The sequence below is a fragment of the Aptenodytes patagonicus genome, chromosome 3, assembly GCF_965638725.1.
Source record: "Aptenodytes patagonicus chromosome 3, bAptPat1.pri.cur, whole genome shotgun sequence".
Classification (NCBI taxonomy): Eukaryota; Metazoa; Chordata; class Aves; order Sphenisciformes; family Spheniscidae; genus Aptenodytes; species Aptenodytes patagonicus.
The window spans coordinates 73,674,834-73,697,807 of record NC_134951.1 but is presented as its reverse complement, the minus strand read 5'-3'; the positions used below and the strand labels follow the sequence as shown (position 1 = coordinate 73,697,807).

At 40.2% G+C, this 22,974-nt stretch overlaps 1 protein-coding gene across 3 annotated transcripts in view; it reads right to left on the bottom strand.

The window, feature by feature from the left end:
* The window catches only part of RGS17 (regulator of G protein signaling 17), a 74,542-nt gene that overhangs the window by 13,561 nt on the left and 38,007 nt on the right, over window positions 1–22,974 (bottom strand). For all 3 annotated transcript variants that reach the window (XM_076333831.1, XM_076333830.1, XM_076333829.1), the window contains one exon: window positions 15,109–15,252. In XM_076333831.1, the coding sequence (XP_076189946.1) occupies window positions 15,109–15,227 (119 nt within the window). In that variant the 5' untranslated portion in view covers window positions 15,228–15,252. The remainder of the gene's footprint in view (window positions 1–15,108; window positions 15,253–22,974) is intronic.

Here is a 22,974-nt window from a genome sequence, read left to right as displayed (position 1 = left end):
TGTGTTTGCAAGAAGAATTTATAAACTTGAGGTCTGGTTCTGCAAGCCTTACCTCATGTAAGAAAAAAACCCAAACAATTTTTTTTTTTTTTTTTTAAATAATGCAAGTATTTGCAAGGTTAGCATCCTGGAGATTTTGTATTAGAGCTAAAAACCCTCCAATATTTCAAAGCTTCAGATGGGGGAAGGAATGCGGAGTCACAAACCTCCCACTTCTTTGTTCATCTTACACTGTGGTTTCATCATTTTGACCTGTAACCATAAAAGCCGCAGTGATAACTGGTCTTTTTTTTTTTTCCCCTCATAGGTCACAAAAAGTAAAATAAAAATGAAAGAAATTATAAAAAAAGATGCTGTGTCTCTTCCAATGGCTAAAAAACATTCAATTTCTTCCTTTCCAGTTTTCCTTGGTGGTATTTTTTCCCCTCGATTCCGTTTGCTGTGTTGTAGTGCGGTGTACTTCAGAGTTTTTCCCTTTTTTCCATCTCTTTGTTTGAAGAGCGTACAGCTGAGAAACAGTCTGTAACAGACGGTTGGGCACTTGTGTGTGCCGTGAATGTGCTTTCAACTGAAAAGCTTAGTATCTGCTCAGGATCCAGTAATAGTAAACGCAGGCAGACTTCTGGCTCCCATATGCACCTTTCTGCATACCATAAATCCTGTGGGCCAAGGGGGAGCTCAAGGTGGAAATTTTCTGGTCTGATTTTTGCTACCCAGGATGGGTGCAGAAGCTGTTTCACAGGCCCTTCCACTGGCGTTTTATAGAGAATGCAGCTGACTGGAACTGAGTTTGTGTTCCGCACAGATTTGACAGTTAAAGATAATTTACTGCTGAATTTGATTTTCCACAAAATAGTGTTTGTGGAAAAGTTTAAGATTAATGACATTTCATAATTTGTTTTGATGGTTTTAAAAATAATTATCATAACATTTTAAAATGAAATAATCAGTTGTCTTGGTTTCATTCATTGTTAGTAACCATTATTCTAACTAGTCTTTTGTAAGTGATTCTAGTTAATGTCATCGAATAATAGATTTAAATGAAATATTGTGCTTTAAAAAGCTCTTTATAAAAATTACGTTCTGTCATAGTAGATGTTTTTCCCAGTAAGCTTTCTGATTACAAGAAAAGAGATTTTCTAATAAGAAAACAGTTCATCAGGAAATCCAGCAGCTATAACCCTTAACTCCATGATACCTGGAGTTTATTAGAACCTCATCTCTCAGAGTCCTGAAAAGAGTCAGCAGCCCCACCTTTCACTCAGAATTATGTTCATACTAAGAACTGTGGAGAGAAGCTTGAAGAGCAATGCCTTACAGCATCAAAATCCTAAAGCACAGCAAACCTGCATTTGTTTTTTGGGTTATTTTGAAGTATCCTTGGTTCCCTAAACCAGTCTTGAGATTTCTAGAAGAGTGGTATTGACGGTATGGCTGTGGAGTATGTGGACATAGGAATAAAGAGATGTGGTCAAAACCCCCTGTGCCTACACACAGGTATCTTGGCCTGTTCGCTGCCGTATTTCTGACACCTATGCTGTAGCAGCAATCCAGGGGCGACTGAAGGAATCGCTGACAATTCTCCTGTCTTTGTTCTGTAGTGCTGCTCTTGCAGTGCTATTTAGACTTTTCTGTGTGAAAGAATAGCTTTTAGCCCTGTGAGATATTTGAGAGTTTAGAAGGAAATACACTTAAAACCACTACAGATGAACAGGGTCCTACCTTTCTTCCTTGTGAAAACCTGGACTAAGGTCTGTGAATTCTTTTGTTCAAAGGCTTATGATAAGGCCAGCTCATCATTGTTCAGAGTTGTGAACTTCCCCGTGAAAAATAAGAAACTTCTCAGTTCATCTGAGATTGTATGTTTCTGCCATACTTTGAAGGTGAGGGAGAGCAGGCTGAATTTCTTACTGCTTTTCACTTGCAGTGCTTTCTTAATACTGTACTGGATTCAGCGTAATTGGTCAAAGTCATTACACATTCAACTATAAACCATAAAAGAAAAAGGAGATTGGTGGAAATTAAGGTTTAAGATATCTGGAGCATCTCAGGCTATTAAGGTCTAGTCAGTTAAGAGATTTAGCTCTGTCCTGATAGTCTTACTTATGTTGTGCTATTCCTCAGCTTGAGTAAAAGCAGAATTGAACCCAAGTGATCTAGTGCTTAAGAGTATAATCATCTCTTTGTTAATTGAGAAGTCTTGGCCAAGATTTTGGAGTTTATGTAAGATCGTTATATAAGGTTATTAAATTGCATCCCACATGCCACTGTGAAGGTAGATCATCCTTACTGAAATATGAATGCAAACTTAAGTAAGTCATAGAGGGTTGTGCTCAGTAAAACAAGTACCTAAAAAGGTTTTAGCAAATCTGCAGTGTTCCACTCTATTCCCTTTCCTGTATATTTAACGATTTAAAATGGAATAGAGCTAAAATCTGGTAACCTTTTCTGTTCATAAGGGACAGTCGGACTAACAGTCTCTTTTTAAAGCCGTGAGCCATACAGCCTCTTGCTGTATTTTCCATAAAAGTTGAATTCAGTATACATTTGGCAGACAAGCTTTCAAATTTGTCCAAACTCTGCATTTTCCTTTTGGACCCCATGAAGAATTTGAAAGCAAAGTCTTGTAGAATCAAATATCCACGTGTCAATACATCTTCCATCATAGATTGCTATTTGCAATGTGATCTTTGATGTAATTTTTATACTGATTCTTTTTTCTTTTAGAAAATGTTCAGAAGCGGATTGGTAGTGGAAAAACTAACTTGCTGGAAACCCCCTGACAAAAGGGACATTCTCCTAAGATACCCACAAATATATCCGGAAATGTTTTGCAAACATTTAAGATCTGAATTTAGTCTTTGCCAAGTCGAACACAGAATCACAGAAACAGAATCACAGAATCACAGAATGGTTGAGGTTGGAAGGGACAGAGCCCTGGAGGTCATGTTGTCCACCCTGCTCTGCTCAAGCAGAGCCACCTAGAGCAGGCTGCCTAGGATCAGATAGGTTTTGAATATCTCCAAGGATGGAGACTCCACAGCCTCTCTGGGCAACCTGTGCCAGTGCTCAGTCACCCTCACAGTAAAAAAATGTTTCCTGATGTTCAGAGGGAACCTCCTCAGCTTGTGCCCGTTGTCTCTGGTCCTGTCACTGGGCACCACTGAAAAGAGCCTGGCTCCGTCTTCTTCACACCCTCCCTTCAGGTATTTATACACACTGATAAGATCCCCCTGAGCCTTCTCTTCTTCAGGTGGAACAGTCCCAGCTCTCTCAGCCTTTCCTCACAGGAGAGGTGCTCCAGTCCCCTAATCATTTTAGTGGCCCTTTGCTGGACTCTCTCCAGTATGTCCAGGTCTCTTGCAACGAAGAGCCCAGAACCGGACACAGTACTCCGGGTGTGGCCACCAGTGCCACAACCAACACATTTACTACAATCATATTTAAAGAAAGACTGCGATTGAAGGATATTTTTGGGGGCTACTTAAAAAAATGTAATTATATTTACACTTCAGGATGACTTCAGGGTGAAGGAGGGAAATGCTCTCAAGGTCAATGCAGGCTAAAAGGTACGTGAAAGAAGACTGGTCGTTTTAATGGACAGCCTTGCTGAACTTGCTTTCCTCCTCTGTTCTTGTGTGACTGATTTAAACTACCTAGCTACAGATATTGCAGCTTAGCAGACATCCAAAGACAGATGGAAACTACCAGTGTGCGCTGTACTTGAACTTCTGGAAAAAAAGGACAGTATCTCCCTCAAACTTAGACTAGCACTGAGCAAAAGTTGTAACTGTGCAAGAAAGGAAAGAACTAGCAATTTAAAGCAATCTGACTTTCCTAAACTCTCCTTTTTCTCAGATGTATTTTGTTCTTCTGAAAATCTGTAAGAAAATATGCTTTCTGCTGGATTCTACTTTAAAGAGATTATATTACTTTTACATAATGATAGCCACACCAGAAGCTATTACAACTTTTGGAAGCTTTTAGTCCTTTCTAGGATAAATTTTTGAGATTTTTGTTCTCAGTTGTGGAATGTAATTTCTGTATAGGTAAGAAATCTATGGCTTGTCAAAGTTTGCTTTCCAATGGTTCCTAATGGAGTTAATCTAGCTCTGTTTCATTACTGTAGAGCTGGTTTCTGCTTTAGGCATTATTCAACTCAAGGGTGTATTTCTCTTGTCAGGTCACCCAACAGATCACTAGTCTGGCTGTCAGCTTCATTTCTTCCTTCAGAATAATATTACCATTCATATTCCATCTTGTACAACAGATACATCTAATTACTAGACAATCCGCAGTGTCCTTACTCCTGGCTACAGCTATTTTGCAAGCAATTCCTTCATATATTTGAGGCAATTAAAAGTGGCAGTTGTCTAGTGTTCAAAGAAATACAAATTGTATTCTTTGAAAGGGTAACTGGATGAATAAAAGCCCTTCAATCCACTAGCAAGCAAGCCTAATGGTCTCAATTAATTCTGATAAATGGGCCTGGTCTCAGTTTCCCTAGTGGCTTTTTTTATTATTCTTAGTTTGCAGAGATGAAAATAGCAGCAACAGTAAAGAATTGAGCCTGATTAGGGCCACTCCTTTGATTCCATAGATTTAGTTGCAGTTTCCAAATGGGAAGAGATGCCTGGGAAGATTCATACTAAATTCACATTTTTTCTTTTGATAAGGTGTTGTAAAGTTCTTCAATTAAAGAGGGTTTTATGTATTTGTAAAGTGTAATTCCTACCATGATGTTTACGAACACCGTATTTTATGAAACTGGCCTGGACCAAACTAGTTTACACTTATCCACATTACAATCAAATAAGATGGGGGATCTTCCACTTAACATCTGTCCAACTAACAAACAGGATTGAGAACCGCCATGCCAGTCTGTGTATATTACAGGCATCTGTTCTGATGGATGTTGGTTTCCAGATTTTCTGTTAGACAAGGCCCTGAGCTGGGAAGCACTTTCAACATGGATGTCAACAGGAGCTGAAGATATCCATTGCTCCATAATGGATGCTCAGCATCTGCCAGTATCAGGCCCTCAATCAGCTACTTCAGAAGAGCCAGAGTTGCCATGTAGACAAATATATATGCTATGGAATTATTGAGGGTGAGTAGACAAGATTCACATCTCCTTTGCCTTTCTGCCTCACATAATGAATGTCTGACCCACTTTTCTAGTGAGAGGATCTCCATCTTATAAGTGTTATCTACTAGGGGTGCAGACTCTTTTCCATCATACATTCTCTCATTTTTTCTCTTAAAAAAACTAGACATTTATTCCTGTTTTAACTGACATTTTAAACCGATTTGGAACGATACATGGTTAAAAAATAAACTTTTGTAAGATGGAAATTTTGCTGCTAACAGATTTAAGTAGCCTAATTTTTTTTCCCTTTTGGCTTGGAACTACAGACTGCATTTATTCTTGCATCTAAAACAGACTGGGAGAGTTCTCTGGCCCTGAGGCTGACTGGCACCACGTAGCCCCAGTCCATAAAGCCCATACCCAAAACAGGGTTTCTGCACCTGCGACAGGTCATTGCCTGAGACTGTGCACTCTGGCACTGGCCAAAACTCTGCCAGGGAGTTAACACTTGTTAACAATTTAACTGTACGGCTGATTGCCTGAGCCCATGTTAGACCCTGGCCCTGCTTAGTTTACTAGTATAGACACTGCCAGCATGTTTAATTTGGATAGGATTTTTTTGTTGTTGTTTTTGCATGTTAAATATTTAAGTTTTTATTATATTCCATGATGAATAAAGTTTGGAGGATTTGCAAGGCCGCCTTGGCACCTTTAATATGACACCATCTACCAACATGCCTTACTTCAGCTTATATTTTGATCTCAAACCCATTTTGACCTTTCACACACTTAATTTCTGTGGTTTTCCGCAGACTCCTGAGTTAATGCATCTTTGTGTAAATACATAATTGTCAAATTTGCAATAAGGAAACAAAAAAACAGCCCAAATCCTATCGGGGGAGATTTCAAAGCCTCCAAACTCATTAACAGCTGATAATCACAGTGTAAACTGGACTCAGGCATCCTCAGTACTCTTGGTTTTTTGTTTTTTTCTTTTTTCCACAGCAACAGTCAAGCTGTGTGCTGGTGACAGAAAATCTGTCATGACATTACGAATCTTCCTTCAGCCACTGTTCCGCAGACACCAAGCTGAATAGCATTTTGGCACAGGCGGGTGGGAAACGGGCATGAGTGGCGAGGGAGAGCCAAGATGCTGATGCTCTGAAGCAATCCATCTCTTAAACAGCCTCTGAGGAGACATCAAGCTGCTTTACCCCAGTGGAGGTGGTTCTGCTGTTGCTTTCTCTCCCTCTAGTCTCCTCAAGAGCAGCTGTCCCTGAATACACTCCGTGTGCTGTGCCAGGGCAGAATCAAGATCATTTTCTAAAGTTAACTAGATTTAGTGTGCTATCTCCTTCTAAGAAGCTACTGTCAGCATCTTGTGCGCAGCTGAATTAGAATGAGCCTTGTATAATCCCAAATCCCCTCTGAGCATGTATTTATTCTTCAATTTAGGAGGATTGCAGTTCTGATTTTTTTTTTTTTTTTTTGCATTCCAATTTTCTTTACAGAATTGTTTGCTTGAAATAGGACTATTTTCTGCAGTTAGACTGATGAGGGTTTCTTATCTTAGCAGTATTATACACACAGGAATCTATGCATTTGGTTTGTGAAGCTTCAGAAACATTTATCAGAAATTTGCTAATATATTATGTTTATGTTCTACCCATTCTCTAACCTGCTTGTGTTATCACAGGTGGGTAAAAATGTCAGTAAATACATGAGCGTCCATCTGTTCCTCAAAATGAAATGAATTTTCCACGTTTAAAATATTAAGGATAAAATCCTGATACTACGAAAGCTTGGCCCAGAGAGCCCAGGGCTGGTTTTGATGTTAATGAGGATTCTACCACTGGCTTGTGATCAAAGTTAACAGACCGGCTGCATAAGAAGCTATTGCTCCACTCTTCGCATTAGCCTTCTAGTTTATTATGGGGAGGAACAAGTTTACCTCATACCTTTGAAAATAGAAACATTTCTCAGTTTACATGGAGTTAGACTCAGTTTACAGTGTTAAAGGTTTTTTCAAACCGGAGTTCTTGGTTGAAAATTAATTTAAAATGATTTATGTATGCTGAATGTCTGTGTAGTGTCTCGTGTATCTTTGTGCTTCCACCACGATTTCATGGTAGGCCAGCAGCGCCTTAGTGACTACCCCTTTGCAGACACTTGCCGAAATAAATGCAGTGTGTAGCTTACAGCTTTCTCCTAGAGAACTGCATGATTTTGATTTGCTTTGTATGCCCCACAAAGCAATGACCTGCACCAAAGCCACCTGTGCATGGCAAGTGACCTGTGGAAACCCACTGCTGCTGTGGGAGCTGGTGGCTCACAGTTCCTCCCTCGGCTCCCAGGCTGCGCAAAACCTTGTGCTTCCACAGGGCTTTGGAGGTAGGTGGCAGGGGGCTGAGAAGAAGAAAGGAGGATGATAAAAGGTGGTGGATGAGCTTGGAAATAGGGATTTCTGGGCTGCTTTTTGATGAGGGGAGATGAGATGTATTTGATTAATTTAGAACAGGGCTCCACAGCGACCAAGGCAGGCTCTCATAAGATTTAGCAGGTTAATGTTAAGCTTCCTTTAGTTGTTTTTACATTAAATTTTGCTTTTTGTAAATTTTATTTCTATAATCCTTTTGGTTTGCTGGTAACATTTTGATTTCCTGCATCTTACTCTTTAGAAGTAGATGCGGGAAAAATTATGGAGGAGTAGTTTGCTGCAGTTAGTACACCTGAGACCTCATCTAGCATACCTTTGCACCTTGTGGCATCATTTATGTAGAAGAAATGTGCTCCCCTCTTTCAAACGGTAGCGTTTCACATCTGCTTCACAGGGAGGTGCAGGAAGTGGTCAAAGCTGCCTTTACTCGCCACCTCTGGAGCTCTGGGATAACCTGTGTATTGAGTCACATCTGAGGTGTTCTGGCTCAAGGAGAGAGCAGACTTCCAGGAATTATCAGGCTAACACTGATAATCTGGCCCAGTGTCACGGAAGAGCACAAGCCCAGAGGTTGGCAAGTCAGGCTGTGATGCCCTGGGAGAGTTGTGTAAACAAGTATGCACAGAGCCACCTGTCCCCAGCCTGCCCTGAGGACCTAAACATCCATAAAACTCCAGCAAAATCACTTGCCGTGTCTGAATTACAAAGCAGAGTGAGCCTATTAAATATCATACCCATTATGAAGACATGCTTCTCCCCTCTGATTTTTTTAACTTTAGAGATCGTCCCTTTCTTTTGCTTTAAAGGGCAAAAAAATGCTTTACTTGGGTATTATTTAATAAGTACTGTTAACATAACTTACAAAAGTATGAAAAAAATACTTGACAAGCTATTTATTTTTATAGTGTCTTCTGCTTGTTTTTCCAAATGCTGAGAATTTAAATTTCTTATTTTAAGTAGCTCAGGGAACCTTGAGAGGCCCATTTCTGAGGACTAAATATCTAAATCCTTACCCCACACTCACCCCACGGTGCATTCCAGTGACAACAGGAATGTCTGCCGGGCAGCTTTCTCTCACGGCCTCAGCACTGAGGATATGTGGACTTAAAGACAAGGTGATTTAAGACTGATTTTCTAGAATATCACATTCGGTAGCTTGCGTGACGGGTCATATAATGGATTTTATCCAGCTTTAAATTCTACCTGTCAGAAGAACTGGTGCTCCTTTCCTAAGAAAGCACCAGTGCTGCCCATTGCGCTGTGATGATACAGATGATACTGTCCCATAGATGCATAAAGCACCCGTTCCCGTGCTAGCTAAGCCTACTATCGCTTGGAAGAAATTATTCTCCAGGAAAGAGAGGGAATGTTTTCATCTTTGACCTCTGCAACAGCAAACAATAAAAATGTAAGGAAGTCCTGTGATGTTTTAAAGTATGAAAAGGCTCAGAATGGAACGTCTTTTCCCATTAAATATTTTTAAAAATATCACCTTCTATTTCAGTACATAGAGTACAGTAGCCTGCACTTCTATATTCTGCACTAGAGTACAATAATTCCCGATGCACTTTTCCATATTTGCTTTTCTCAGGTGTGATGTTTTGAAAAGGTAAAATGCAGAGAGTTGAGTACATCTGTTTCAGATGTGTTGTCCTATGTGTCCAGGGAGGAAAAGAAGAATTACAAAATCAGGTTTGTAAAAAAAATAAAATTGAAAGCCAAAGATATTTTTCAAAAAGAGTGCTTTTGTTTCAAAGATCAAGATTTTCTTTTCTTGCTGAAAGCTTTAACAAAATCCTGGAGCCTCGGTGACTCTTTTTGTACCAGCCCACCTCTAGTCTACTCCTAGTATACAAGTTCTGCTGCAGACAGGCATGGGAAGCAGAATATGGATTTTGTTTTCCACATATTTCAGAACACGTGGCTATAATTCATTGCATTAAATTGTTTTTTGTTTCCATCCTTTCTTTGCTTCCCTCTCCTCCAAACTTTCTACCATAGTTAAATAAGATAAAGCAGCCATGACTATGACCCCCCAGGAATATCTTATGTAGTCATGCAAAGCTTAGACAAGATTTTTTGATGGCAAACTAACACTGAATATGCTAGAAAAAAATTATTCATCTCAAAGCACTAGAGGGGTGGGAAGTGCAAAAAAAATTGGTTTTGTTTGTTTTTTTCATTTATAGTACAATGCACACTATCTGTTTGTTAGGAGGACGAAAACATTGAACCCCATAGAGAAAAAATATTAATATAATTTAAAATTGTCCTTAGAACTGTATCTGTCATCTCATATTCATGGCACAAGTGACAGAAATATCTTCTTGTAGGCCCAAGTCAACTGCTAAACCCATGCAAGGAAAATGTTCCCTTTAATAAAGAAAAATATTTGTGTAACAAGGTCATCAGGAAGAAGTTTCAGATGTAACTCACAGCAGTCATAGGCAAGTTATAAAAACTGGAGGAGAAAGGTTTCTTGCCAAGAGCAACTCTTGTTTACTGCCAAGCTGGCAAACACCCTATCTTCCTTAGCATCTTTTGGGTGTGGGAAACTAGTTATGGAAAGGTCACAAGAAATCGAATGGCAGGCATAGCTTTTGTACAGGGCACAGCTCGGAGCTGCTGGACATGAGTCCCTTTCCCTCTTCCACAAGAGTCTTCAGCAGTTGTTTTAATGGTTCCTTTTAAAGTAAAGGCCTTCCAGCTTGCACGTTTGAATCGAGCTACAGAACCAAGTGAAGTTGTGTGATCATCTTCACTTATCCCCTGGAAGCCTTTTCATGTCCACCGGACTCCCATACTGCTAAGGTCTCTTGCAGGGCAGATGTTAGATGCCTTCTGAGCCTTCTGTGTGCGGTAAAAGGAGAGGGATTATCAGGCGTCAAAGTGTCCCACAGCTTTAAAATTCACTGAGCACCTTGTGAAAGGAAGAGAGGATAAAAAGATATGACTCCTGCTCTGGGTGGGAGACAAAAGAGGAAGCAAAATAAAATTGGCAGAATAGCCAACCTGCCTGTGCTAGCGCCTTGAGAGTTTTTTTGAAGAATGTGATTTACAAGTGTTTGCAAGAGAATGACTGGCTTCATGTCCGCTCAGGAAGCTGGAGTAATGGATTGCTAAATAGGGTCGGGGAGGTGAGATAGCAGGCTTCTACCCTTACCTCGCCACGCTGAGCTCAAAACTGTAAAGCCATAGCACTAAATATTAAATGTGCAGCTCTCTGGAGAAAGTGTAATTGAGGAAATTATAGATTGTCATGTTAGGAGGCTTCCTACAAATTTTGCAACTCTCCGGCTACTGGAGTCATTGAAATTACACCTAGTAAGGAAGCTTTTCTTCTGTCCTCTATAGGAATGGTGTTTTGTGGAAGCTTAAGACACAGGGTGAGATTCAGTCCAGCACCTTAGGTACCTGACTGGTACTCATCTGTTAGATGCTTTAGTGAGGCAGTCTTCCTGAAGTAAGCGCCTAAGGTCTGTATCTGGTCAGTGGAGAGAGGAAGGTCCTATAGAAAACCTCCAGAGGGATATATCATCTGCCTCTGCGGTAAGTGCACAAGCTTTTCCTGTTGGGAACTTCAGAAGCACTTTATTTTCTCCGCTGAGGAAGACTGTTCCTTCACTACTGATGCTCAGGCACTAGTTCAGGGCTTAAGCTAGTTGGGCAACATCCTGACCATACCTATTACAATAAAATGGCCAATTTAAGGACCCTGTTTATCTCCATCTTTTCCAATCTGAGCAAACCTTGGTAATCAAGGTTTTTGATTACCTGCTTTGTCCTTGTAAACTGAGGAATTTACTGTCCTGACAATTATCAGGGCCAATATATGTACCAGGTCTGGCTGGCATGGAGTTAATTTTCTTCATAGCAGCCCATATGGTGCTGTGTTTTGGATTTGTGACCAAAACAGTGTTGATAACACATCAATATTTTAGCTGTTGCTGAACAGTGCTTGCACAGTGTCAAGGATTTCTCTGTTTCTCACACTGCCCTGTCAGTGAGCAGGATGGGGGTGCACAAGAAGTTGGGAGGGGACAGAGCTGGGACAGCTGACCCAGCTGACCAAAGGTATAGTCCACACCATATGACATCGTGCTCAGCAGTAAAAGCTGGGGATGAAGGAGGAAGGAGAGAGGTTCAGAGTTGTAGCATCTGTCTTCCCAAGTGACCGTTAGGCGTGATGGAGCCCTGCTTTCCTGGAGATGGCTGAACACCTGCCTGCCCGTGGGAAGCAGGGAATGAATTCCTTGTTTTGCTTTACTTGTGCACACAGTTTTGCTTTATCTATTAAACTGTCTTTAGCTCAACCCACGAGTTTTGTCACTTTCACCCTTCTGATTCTCTTCCCCATCCCACCAGGCAGGAGTGAGCAAGCGGCTCACAATGGTGTATATATTTGCCCATGCTGTTATGCAAACAGAAGACTTAATGCCTATTCTGATTTTAACACAGGGTGGAACAGAAGAAAACAAACATCACACGATTCACAAAAGATATTTTTAGAATTCTAATGATTTGTTTGGATATATGAACTGTTGAATTAACTCTTCAAACAGATAAAAGTGAAAGCTTCTTACTAAAAGCTGCATATACCGCACCTGACCATTTCTATGAATGGTGAGGGAGTTGAGGCACTAAGAGGTTAGTGATATAAGAGCTGTCCTCAGTCACACAGGCTGGTGGAAAAACAGAAGAAAAGTCTCCTAATCTTGATATTGACAGTTAAAGCACTGTCATCACCATTAATGAATCCAGCAATATTTCCAGACACGTATCTCGCGAGAAATTCACATTACTCAAGTACAAAGACCTGTGGAACTAGGGAAAGCATGCAATTACATTCGGTCCAGAGAACCTGTTACAATTATCGATTAGGCTTTCCTATTACAGAGAACTACCCTAGAGAATTACCTACCTAGAATCCCATATATAATGAGTGACTAGTAAAGTTTGTTACGTTTTGGGTTTTTTTCATTATTTTTGTAGTTTTTTGGGGTACACAACTGAGGCAAGAACAGTAATCCATACTCTACCTGGACAGTTCAAATTTACCAAACAAATTTGGCACCAGAACCAATTACTTCATTTTAACCGAGATTCTGAAACATTTCATATTCCCTTTTTCAAAGTTTTGTCCCATCTCTCCTCTAATGGAGTTGTTTCCACTATGGAATCACAGAAGATAGAGCTGGAAAAGACTTATTACATCTTTTGTTCTACCTTTTTGATTTTAGAAAATGCAAGTGATGGCACTATCCCATTTGACCCATTCTTTTACTTAATCCTGAAAACTAGCTTAAATTGACAGGATTTCTCTATGCTCAGTCTAGTCTACTTTACCAAAAAAACCCCTCAACCCCCCAAAAACCCCAAAAGACAGGATATTGCTCTAATTTAGATTTAATATGCATAAGCTATTCAAATATATAACGGTATTGCATTCTAAGGAGTGGAGGCACTCCAAGGGTCACAAAGCTCATGAAAGCTTCAAAATAGAGTATAGCTGTCAAATAAGAATTCTAGAGCTAGCATGCTTAAAAAATAAAATCAGTTGCCTTTAAGTTTTAGAAATTAGACCATGGCCATTCAAGTTCCAGTATGCAAGGCAAAAGCCAACCCTAGCTGTACATGCACAATGATGGGCTTTATTTCCATTCAGTAAAGAGATGTAGTCATGGTGGATAATTCTATGGAAACATCGTCTCAGGGAGTTGTTAAAAAGCAAGCAGAGTGCTAGGAATTAATAATAAAAAAATCAAGAGCAAACACAAAACATGGTGCACTCATGTCTTGACTACTGCAACAGATGTAATCACACATCTCAGACAGGAGATAGAATAGGAAAGGTACATAGAGAGACAGAAGGTAGGTGGATAGATAGAAGAGAGATAAGGATAAACCACGGTCTGGGTCAGTTTCTGTATCACAGAGATTAAAATAGAGAAGACTGTGGAAGAAAAGACAGCTAAAGTGGGATATGAGAGAGCTCTATAAAATCTTGATCATCCTGGGAACAATTCATTGTTCTTCACAATCATAAGAACAAGGAGGCATCAAATGAAATTAACATCTAGTAGGTTAAAACAAATAAAAGGAAATAATAGTTCACAGCATGCACAGGTCCATTGTAGAATTTATTGCTACGGGAAACTCTGGATGCCAAAAGTTTAGATGAGTTCAGGAAGTCGCTTCAGATAATGGTTTGACAAATTAATGAAAGAAAATTCCATCAAGGACTACAAAACACACAGAAATAACCTCTGGGCCAGTAAGTCCCTAAGTTGCAGACTGCCAGAAGTTGTGAGGAGTTTTGCTGTGGGTAGGTTGAGGAGGTGCATGTCCACTTGTTTTATCCTTTCCTTGTGGCATCCACTACAGGTCACTTCCTGAAATAGGATACTGAGCTAAACGAACCTCTGGTCTGTAACAGTATAGCTAATCTTACATTGTGCCCTTGTCACAAAGCAGAGATAACAGTGGCAAAACATCCTCCCTTTGCTTCCCATTTAATACGCTTCCACCTCTTTGCTGTGTGGATTGAACACATTGCAAAGTAACTTTGTAAAAGCATGAGCTCTTGCTCATCCTTGCTCCAGATACCCTCTGCCTCCAGGAGAAATTGGAAGCAACAGCCAAGTCAGGTCCACCCTGGTACTGCCTCCAGGATGTGGCATCTTGGACAAAGCTGTCGCATTTCATGCCTGGTGCATACGTGCTGGTATGTATTTTTAAATACATAATCTGAGGCAAATAGCCTCAGATTTTAGATTGGGGCCAGATGGCTGATTCGAGTGAAAATAACACAGATACACAGAGGAACGGTCACTCCCAAAAGACTGAACTGTGTACGTAACAGGATGCACAGGCTCCGAACAGTACTGCATGTCAATTACTTCATATTTCAACACTAACTGTGTTCATGAAAATAAGAAGTAAAGACCTGATGCATCTCAAGACACTGAGAATTTAAAGCTATTTCTGAAACTGGCTTTAATTCTTTGACTTTCCAAGTGAACTCTTTGTTTAGGAAGAGACAAGCAGCCACAATTTTTGAGCCTTTTTTCCACTAAAATTACACCACACCGCTTAAAAGATAAAGTGGAATTTAAGGCTTGTGTTTTCAGATTTACAGAATATATATTATTCAACAACTAAGTAGTAAAACAGGTCACCATATATTCACATTTATCACCATCTCCCTTTTACCCTCCTGAATGCAGAGAACTGCAATATCAAAAGTACAAGCAGAAAGAAAATGTTTTTGAATGCAAATTATAAAATGTTCAGTATCAAGTCTCTCACTCACACATACTAGTTTTACAACTGAAATTTTCTCATTTAGTTATGATTTAAGTAGGGTAAATATAGCTTGAATTTACTATTCTCTCCTCTTCCCCCTCACAAGATGCCGAACCAAATCAGGGAATTGTTTAATCAAATTTTTAAGTGAAAAGTTAAATTTTGCCTCTTGGCAGCAATCCTCTCCCGGAAGTTTGCATGTTCCCAGTGCTTGGCACTTTCCATTCTCATTGTTTACCTGTGGTGGATATAGAACCAAATATACTACAGGACATACCATGAACAGCTGCAGCAACAGCACCAACAAAAGCAACATGTGTTGTTGGGCCTTTGGTTTCCAGGTGCTTGAGACACAGCTGATGTTCCTTCATTTTGTGGCTGCTGCCTCTTTCTCATTTCAGCTACTTCAGTGCCCAAGTGGCTATAAGAACACAGACATAAAAGATGTACAGAATTACTACAGACTGTCATAAAGTACATTCACATTTCTACAGCAATCTCTGATTCTACTGATTCTCACAGCTCATGGCAACAAAAGCATGTGGCCATCAACTGTGCTGGCCAAGTAATAGTCCTATTGTGTTAAAAGCAGTTTCCAGAAGACCACATTTTAGTGACACGCTTACGCTACCGTGCCGTTGAATCACGTCTATTCTTATCGCTTTGGCCAGACTAAAATGACTGTTTATTACCCTTTTGAACAGCAAGCTACACAGCTTGTGTAGCACTTGGTAGAGACTGAGTTGTTCCTTACCATATGACTATCACAGCTCTTTCCATTATACTAAAAATACAGCGAGATGGTTATTCACTTTAAACGTGAGCTGGAAACTGATCTTTTTTACTTTTTGACTTCTCTGGTCAATGCTGGACCAATGAAATTGATATAAGTGATATATCACGGGCACTACTAGCTGTCTGTTAAGAGCCAAGATTATTATAAGTGTCATAACTGGGAGGTTTGCTACTTAAGATTTATTCTCTGTAAATAAAATGAATAATAAATACGTATTTCCAAAATACTTTTCCAACTTTGGGACTATTTTCTGGTCACAGAAGATTTTCTCTTGCTCATTGCCAGCCTTTCCTAGGTTTTATTAGGCCAAGATATTTTTCTTTCCAGTGACTTGCAATATGCAGCTGGAAGTAATATTCCGTGCATTACTTAGTTTTCAAAAGAAGTTAAAATTGCTAAGTTATGTTATTTAGGAAGGTTTAGATGTCAGGATCCTTCTAATGCTTCACATCATCTTTGTACAATAACTGTAAGTTTCCCAGAGTAATGGCTATTACAAGCATATGTAAATTAGAATAAATCTAGTACTTTTGCCTTTGAAAAAGTACAAACAGATTACTGTGGGGAGGAGCCCAGTTTAAAACAGAAGTGGGTAGAAGATGGCCTGGTGTGAGCAGCATGTGCTGTGCTCGACACCCCCAGGGCATCTTGCTGCAGCCAGGAGTGCTGGGGAAAGGCAGGCTCTGGTTGATTTGCCACCTGGATACATCATGCACAGCCAACCGAGAGATGTGCTGCTCCGTCTACCTGCATCCAAGCAGCAGCTGTGAGAGTTTGCATTTACATGGTTGCTAAAACTCCTGAAGTTCTTCTGTAATAGTGTCCTTATAGACAGTTTACACACAACAACATGTAGCAAGGATATTAAGCTTCAGAACTCGAACTCATGCTGCAAAACTCAAGGTTGGTGATTACTTCAGCTTCTTGCATAGCTAACTTTTCCATGTACACTGTCACTGAATAGAATCAAGTAATTTCTGAAGTGTTTGGTCAAATTAAACAATGAAGAATGATTTAACTACCTGTGGTGGGGGCACCTGCTTATGCTATTGATATTACTTCTTATGGTTTATAGTTGCTGAACTCTTGAGGATTAAAATGGCATATTAAAAAACCCCCACACCTCTTTTTTATCAAATGTAAACATGTGTTGTTAACAAGGAATACTTTGACATAATTGAAAAAATGCCCATATTTTTACAATAGATAGGAAGGAAAGGAAAAGCGTTGCAGCATGATACTCAACTCAGTGAGTGACAGTATGGAGTCACTTTCTGCAAATTACAGTGCTGAACTTCTGCTGACTGCGCATGATGCGGTTAAATTATTTCATAGATAGCTGTGTCATGCTGTGAATGGTACTTGCTTCAGCAAGTGCAATGACTATGGTGAAAGAAATTAAAGCCAGATACTTTCACAGGGAACGTTTGCTTCTTGTAAGATAGAGATTCTAGAAACATTTCTACAAAATCACAAAATTTATTCATTTCAGAAACCAGTGAAATTACCCATACTTAGGTATTTGTAGGGCTGTAATCTCGGAATGAAAACATCCCATGCATTCCACCTGTGTAGCTAAAATTATGCATTTCTTACTATAGAATTTTAGCTATATATAAAAAATGTACTATGGCTAGAACCTGTTGCACTATAAATACAAGGGGGCAGGATGGAGGTTATCCATTCAGACATGATGGTGACAGTTGGTGACTTTGCTATACTTTCACAATAACTTTAACACAGCACAAGCTGCCGTGCCACTGAAATAAATGTCTCTCTCCCTTTTCTCCTGCACAGCTCACAGTCACTCATTCCCTCACCTGAGCTGTCCCCTTCTCTGTGCTGGCAGCAGCATTTGTGCAGGTACTTGGTGAATTGGATAAAAGAGTAGGCGTGATTTAAAATTAATCCAGAGGGGAAAGAAAAAGATAAAATTACTTTTAATTTGGTTCAAGTCCCAGTCTTGTTCACCTTGGGAAGATGTGAGCGCTTGGGCCAGAGCAAGGGAGGAAACAGAACAGTATCGTGCAAACATCAGGCAGGCGAGGGGAGCGTGGGTACCACTTCCTTCAGTCCCTGCTCGTGCTGGCAGGAACTGATGGTGCAACGGATGGGAGTTGCTCAGCTGCAGAAAGGTAAAATCTGCGACTGTAATTCCCAACACACAGCACATGGCATGTCTGGGGGGCAGAGTCAGAAGTGTGGTTTCATAGGAATTGTCCACGTCCTCAGCCCTGCCCAGCAACTTCTACCACTGAAAATGCTCCAGCAGTCCCCTCTCAGTATGGACTGCCATGGCCAACTGTTTTGGAGGTTTGCAAGTCTGGCAGTACGTGGTAGCAACAGGAGTTGTGAGGAACCATGGGTCTTCATTGTAGAGCATTTCAGGAGGCATGGTTTCCTCCAAGGCTGCTCAGCGCCCACAGGCTAGCCAGTCTTTAGAGTGGGACTGCTTGCTTTGCTATGGTCTTACTCTGCTCTGGAGTATAGGGCGGAACATGACCCATCCCTTTCCTGACCGTGCATTATCTGGAGGAGGAAGAGGGCAGTCCTCAACTGCAGGTACAGGTACATTTACCTATTTAGGCTGTATCTGAAAGAAGAAGAAAAAAAGAAACACACACCCCCCCCACCCCCCCCCCCCAACCCTGTGTACTTACATCCAGGGATAGTTTGCATTCTAGCCCTAATAGAGTATGTTTGGCTGCTTGAGGCTAAAGCATTAATTATGATGCTAGGAGAGTGCTGCAAGGGGTTATATTTTGAAATGGGTTGATAACATGGATACTGTGTAGTGGGACTATCCTTAGCTTCCAGCTATAATGGGCAAAGATCTTACTGGCGCAGTGGGACAGAGCTGTATTTAATCCATTTCAGATTCTGTCCTTTCCACAGCTGATGTTGGTGTTCACTCTGAACCTTGCTGTATCTGACTATGCAAACTGTTATTTAGCTTGGTGTGACTGGCATGCTGATCAATAAAAGCGCAAGGCTGAAAATCCAAGCAATGAGACAGTGTTCTCAGTGAATGCATGAATGATGTTCACTCATCTGGCTTAACCACTGGCTGAAGTCAAAGTTATCAGCCCTTTTCTTTTGCAAGTGTTACATACTCTTGGAGAGCTTCTAAGCCAAAGTCTGTAATAAATATGAAAAATCCACCCCGTGATGCAAAACAATAATATGTTTACTGAGGATGAAATAGGATGGGTGGAAACTTTAGTTTCATGCTTATTTTGGTTGGATTTCATGTTTCATGTTGTATTTGCAAATACCAGATGTCATCTACGCAAACCCATAATTGATTCCATTAGATTATTTAGGATGCAGAAGCAGGAATATCTTAATTCTTGGCTATATTTAGAGACTGACTGTAGACAGAGGGTTTATATTTGGTGCCTTGGTCCAAGGCATGAAGAAGAAATTTAGAATCCTTAATTCAGCAAGTCAGTCTGATGAGATAAATTATTTTTCTGTAATTAAGTGTGAAAGTTAGTACATAACTGTGAAGGAGTAGAATATTGTGAACTAATATTGAGCAGACCTTCTAGGATAGTGATACAAATTGCACACACTGTCTTCAAGATCTCAGTTTGCCTTTTAGCTTTTCCAACATTTTCATTCTTCCCGAGACCCTCTAGCTTGGCAAAAATAGGGGGTAGTGAAGGTGGGCCTTTGTCCAATAGAAATATTTCTCCTCGGTACTCTGTATGATCTCTCAGACCATCACAACACAGGTATAAGCTTCTTCTGCCAGTTTTGTGTCTGGTTCTTTGCCTCCATTTGGTGGCTTGGTTTACTAACAGTGTTATGATTTCCATTTGTCCTGATAGGAAATAGGAATAGTATTCTATTTTGCTTGACTGACTCATTCTCTTGGGAGTGAGGTATTATGGCCCTCTGAGCAATCCCATAATCATGAAGGATTTCATTTTGCAGAACATCTGCTGTCCCTACTCTGCAGCTGAGGAAAGGAACCCAAGGGTACAGCAACTGTTTATTACACAAGTCACGAGACAGGTAGTTCATACAAGCTGCAGAGCAAGAAAGTCTGTACAACCCTGTGTGTATCTTCAATCTTGCAGTGCTAGAGGAATATGAAAACTAAAAAACCCTTAGAAATTTGGAGTAAGGCCTCCCGTCAGTTGTGGAACCAATGACACAGGGATCTGTTTCTATGTTTAGACAGTGTAATCACCGCTTATTCCACTGGGTACTCAGGGGTAATTATTACAGAAATCCCCTTGTGCACAGAGCAGTATCTTGGGAAAAGAGCTCAAAAAGCTCTCTCTCTGATGGAAGAATCATTTGGTTTATTACATTTATACCTGGGAAGCCCTACTGAATACTGACTACAGTCATTTCAAATTCCACAGAGTGTCTCTAGAAGATGAAAAGAAAGTAATTTCTGAGCAGTTGCACCTCCCTGACTCTCCACCTCCTGCAGGACTTGTGCTAAAGTTTTAGAGTGTTTTCCCCAGAAATTCCCAAGGTGTTGGACATGGCACAAAACACAGGATGCATAATTTCAGTCATTTCAGTGGCTCTATTGATGTCTATCCTCTGATGAAGCAAGAGCAACCTTTTTTTTTTAACTCCTTTATTTTTTTCCTGGCCTCAAAAGCCTGTCATTACTGCCCCGCAAATTATCCGAACTTTGGCACTGTCCCATCCAGCCCCCTCTGCTCATTTTGGAGCTTCCCCCTGCACATGACCTTCCTGTAAGCATTTCTGTTCCCCTCTTGGGATCAAGAGGGCATTCCCTGGAGAAGCTCATGCGCTAGGAAGTCATAGAAATATCTTGAAACTCCATTAGGGATTGAGAAATTTTTATTGTATCTTCTGGAGCCATTCCCTAATGGCTGTTTTGAAAGAGAGAGATCATATAAGGGTGTGGATAAACACACACCATCATTTTATACAGCAGGCAAGTGGCATTGTGTCTTTTGTTGCAGGTAGGACACATAATGGCTTAGCTTTCAGGACAGAACTGGAGCAGAATCAGCTAGAGCAATCTGCCTTATTGCAAACTTCAGCAATAGGCAAGAAAGATCACCTTGCATCAGAAAGGAGCAGTCAATGACTTAAGGGTATCGAGGGTGATTTACTCTGCAGGCAAGAAACTTAGCCCTTAAAATACTTTCTTTTCTGGGTGATCTATCACGTCAGCTCTTTTGCATTGCTTTGCTTCCTTTAACTTTGCCAATAAAGGACCAAAACCTCAACTGTGTAGCTTACATAAATTAGGTCCTTATACCAGTTTATACCAACCCCAGATGTGACTCTCTTGATCTCTTAACCATACTTCATGTTTTCACTGTCTTAACTGGTGTTCACTTGGTACATGGATTCCTAACAAGAATTGTTTTTAAGTTTAGGGATGCTGGAAGCCTTCCAGCCCTAAGCATTAAAGGAAACACTGCCCTTATGACCTCGTTCAGGATTCACTGTAAGAAATAAACGTACACTGAGGAAGGCTTTGTATACTGTGGATTCAAGACTTCCAACTATCATTTTAGATTTTCCACATATTTGGAAATCTCAACATTTGTAAGAACAGAGTTACATTAACAATTCCATGATCTTTTGAACTGGTTACTTGGGGACAATTAGAGTGATCTTTACAGGATTTTGATTGGTTGCTTGGGTTTTAGTTTCCTAAAACAGTCAGTGGGAGAAGTGACAGAGATATCCCTGAAATACTATTTTTTTCAGAGGAGTTAGGTGCCTTATTGATTTTTTAATATCTAAGACATCTTTTAAACTCCAAACACTAAGCAAAAACCCTCAGAGAATGCCATAATATGTTACTTCTAATGATCTGTAATATGCTATCTGTTTTAAAGCCATAGTTTTTTTAAGGACAGACTTACTAGCGTACCAGAACAATGCAACACAGCTTGGATGCACCTGCCAGTTAAATAATCTCACAGATGCATGTAAGAGCACAGCACATGTGCTGCTCTTGCAATGCAAGGACATCCCTAACACACCACCAGTCTTTTCTTTGTGCTGTCTTCATTCATATAGAGGAGTGTCTTAAGGGTACCGCAAACTAAATCAAGACAGACCAAGAGATTTTATCAGATGTCTGTGAGCTATAAAGATTTCCATACACCCCTTGCAATGCTGAGCGAGTAGTGAAATCAAGACAGCAGAGTGCTGCTGACCACTTATACAGACTTCGTAGAGCAATGGCATTCATACTAGTCACTCTGCCCAAGAGAAACCTTGACACGGGTACATTCTCTCTTTTGCCACTGAGTCCTGAAAGCCATTCAGTATTTCACAAATAAATTCATGTAAAGTAATAGAGAAGAATAAGTCTACCAGAAGAAGAAGAAGTGTAACTGAGTTATCTTGGGCTCCATTTACTTATTTCAATGTATCTGTAGTCTATTACAGAACAATTAGAAGCTATTGGCAACAATGGAACCTTAATTGCACCTTAATTGATTTAAATATAGCCTACATAGAAAATTTCAATTAACTGCAGCAGTATGGAAAGTTTGAAATGTTTGCATTTTTAAGAATTTGTGTTTTGGAAAGAAAGATCAATGCAAAAGGCCATTTCTAAAAAGTGTTCTGGTTAACAGTAGTCATGTCAGAATTTGAATTATAACTCCAAATTTTAACAGATTTGTTTTTCTGGGTTCTTCAAAAACTATATTTTGCACCATGCCTAAGTTCTGAAAACTTGTGAAGAGTAAGAAGGTCTGAATCAAAACAGAAGTTGACCCATGTATTTGTAACTAGACCTTCATATTGCATACATACCCCATGTTGATGTGCCATACAGGCCAGTGCACAGATTCTGTGTTCTATGTGCTGAGTTCAGCCAATAAAGGGCATGCATGTATTACAGCTTTTAATTTTAAAGCCCTGGCTGCCTACATCGAGCTGTATGAACCATTGCTTTTAACTTTCATGGTCCCATCCTGATTACCAAGGTGGCAGAACCACGGAGGGAATTTATTTCTCTTAAGTAGCCTGAAGTGCCCAAGACACACCATGGCCTCCATTCTGTCATTCTTCTTCTATAAATGGCAGACCACCTTTTGGTAGTAACTTTTGAAATTGTAGGGCTTGAATACTTTTTGGCTCAGAGAACAGGTTATTGCACCTACTGAATTTTTCTTTTGGGGAACTGAAGACTTGAGTGTCTACAGCAAAACGTCTTGCTCTTCTATTAGTTACTGCAACTCAGCAAAGAGTTTCAAGACATGTACACCTCTACCATACAGACATCTTTCTCCTGTCAGGTCTTCTGCTCTGGAGAGGTTTGACTCTTTCTAAAGCCTTTCAAAGCAAGCCCTGAGAAGGTCATAAAGTGGACATTCTGTCCAT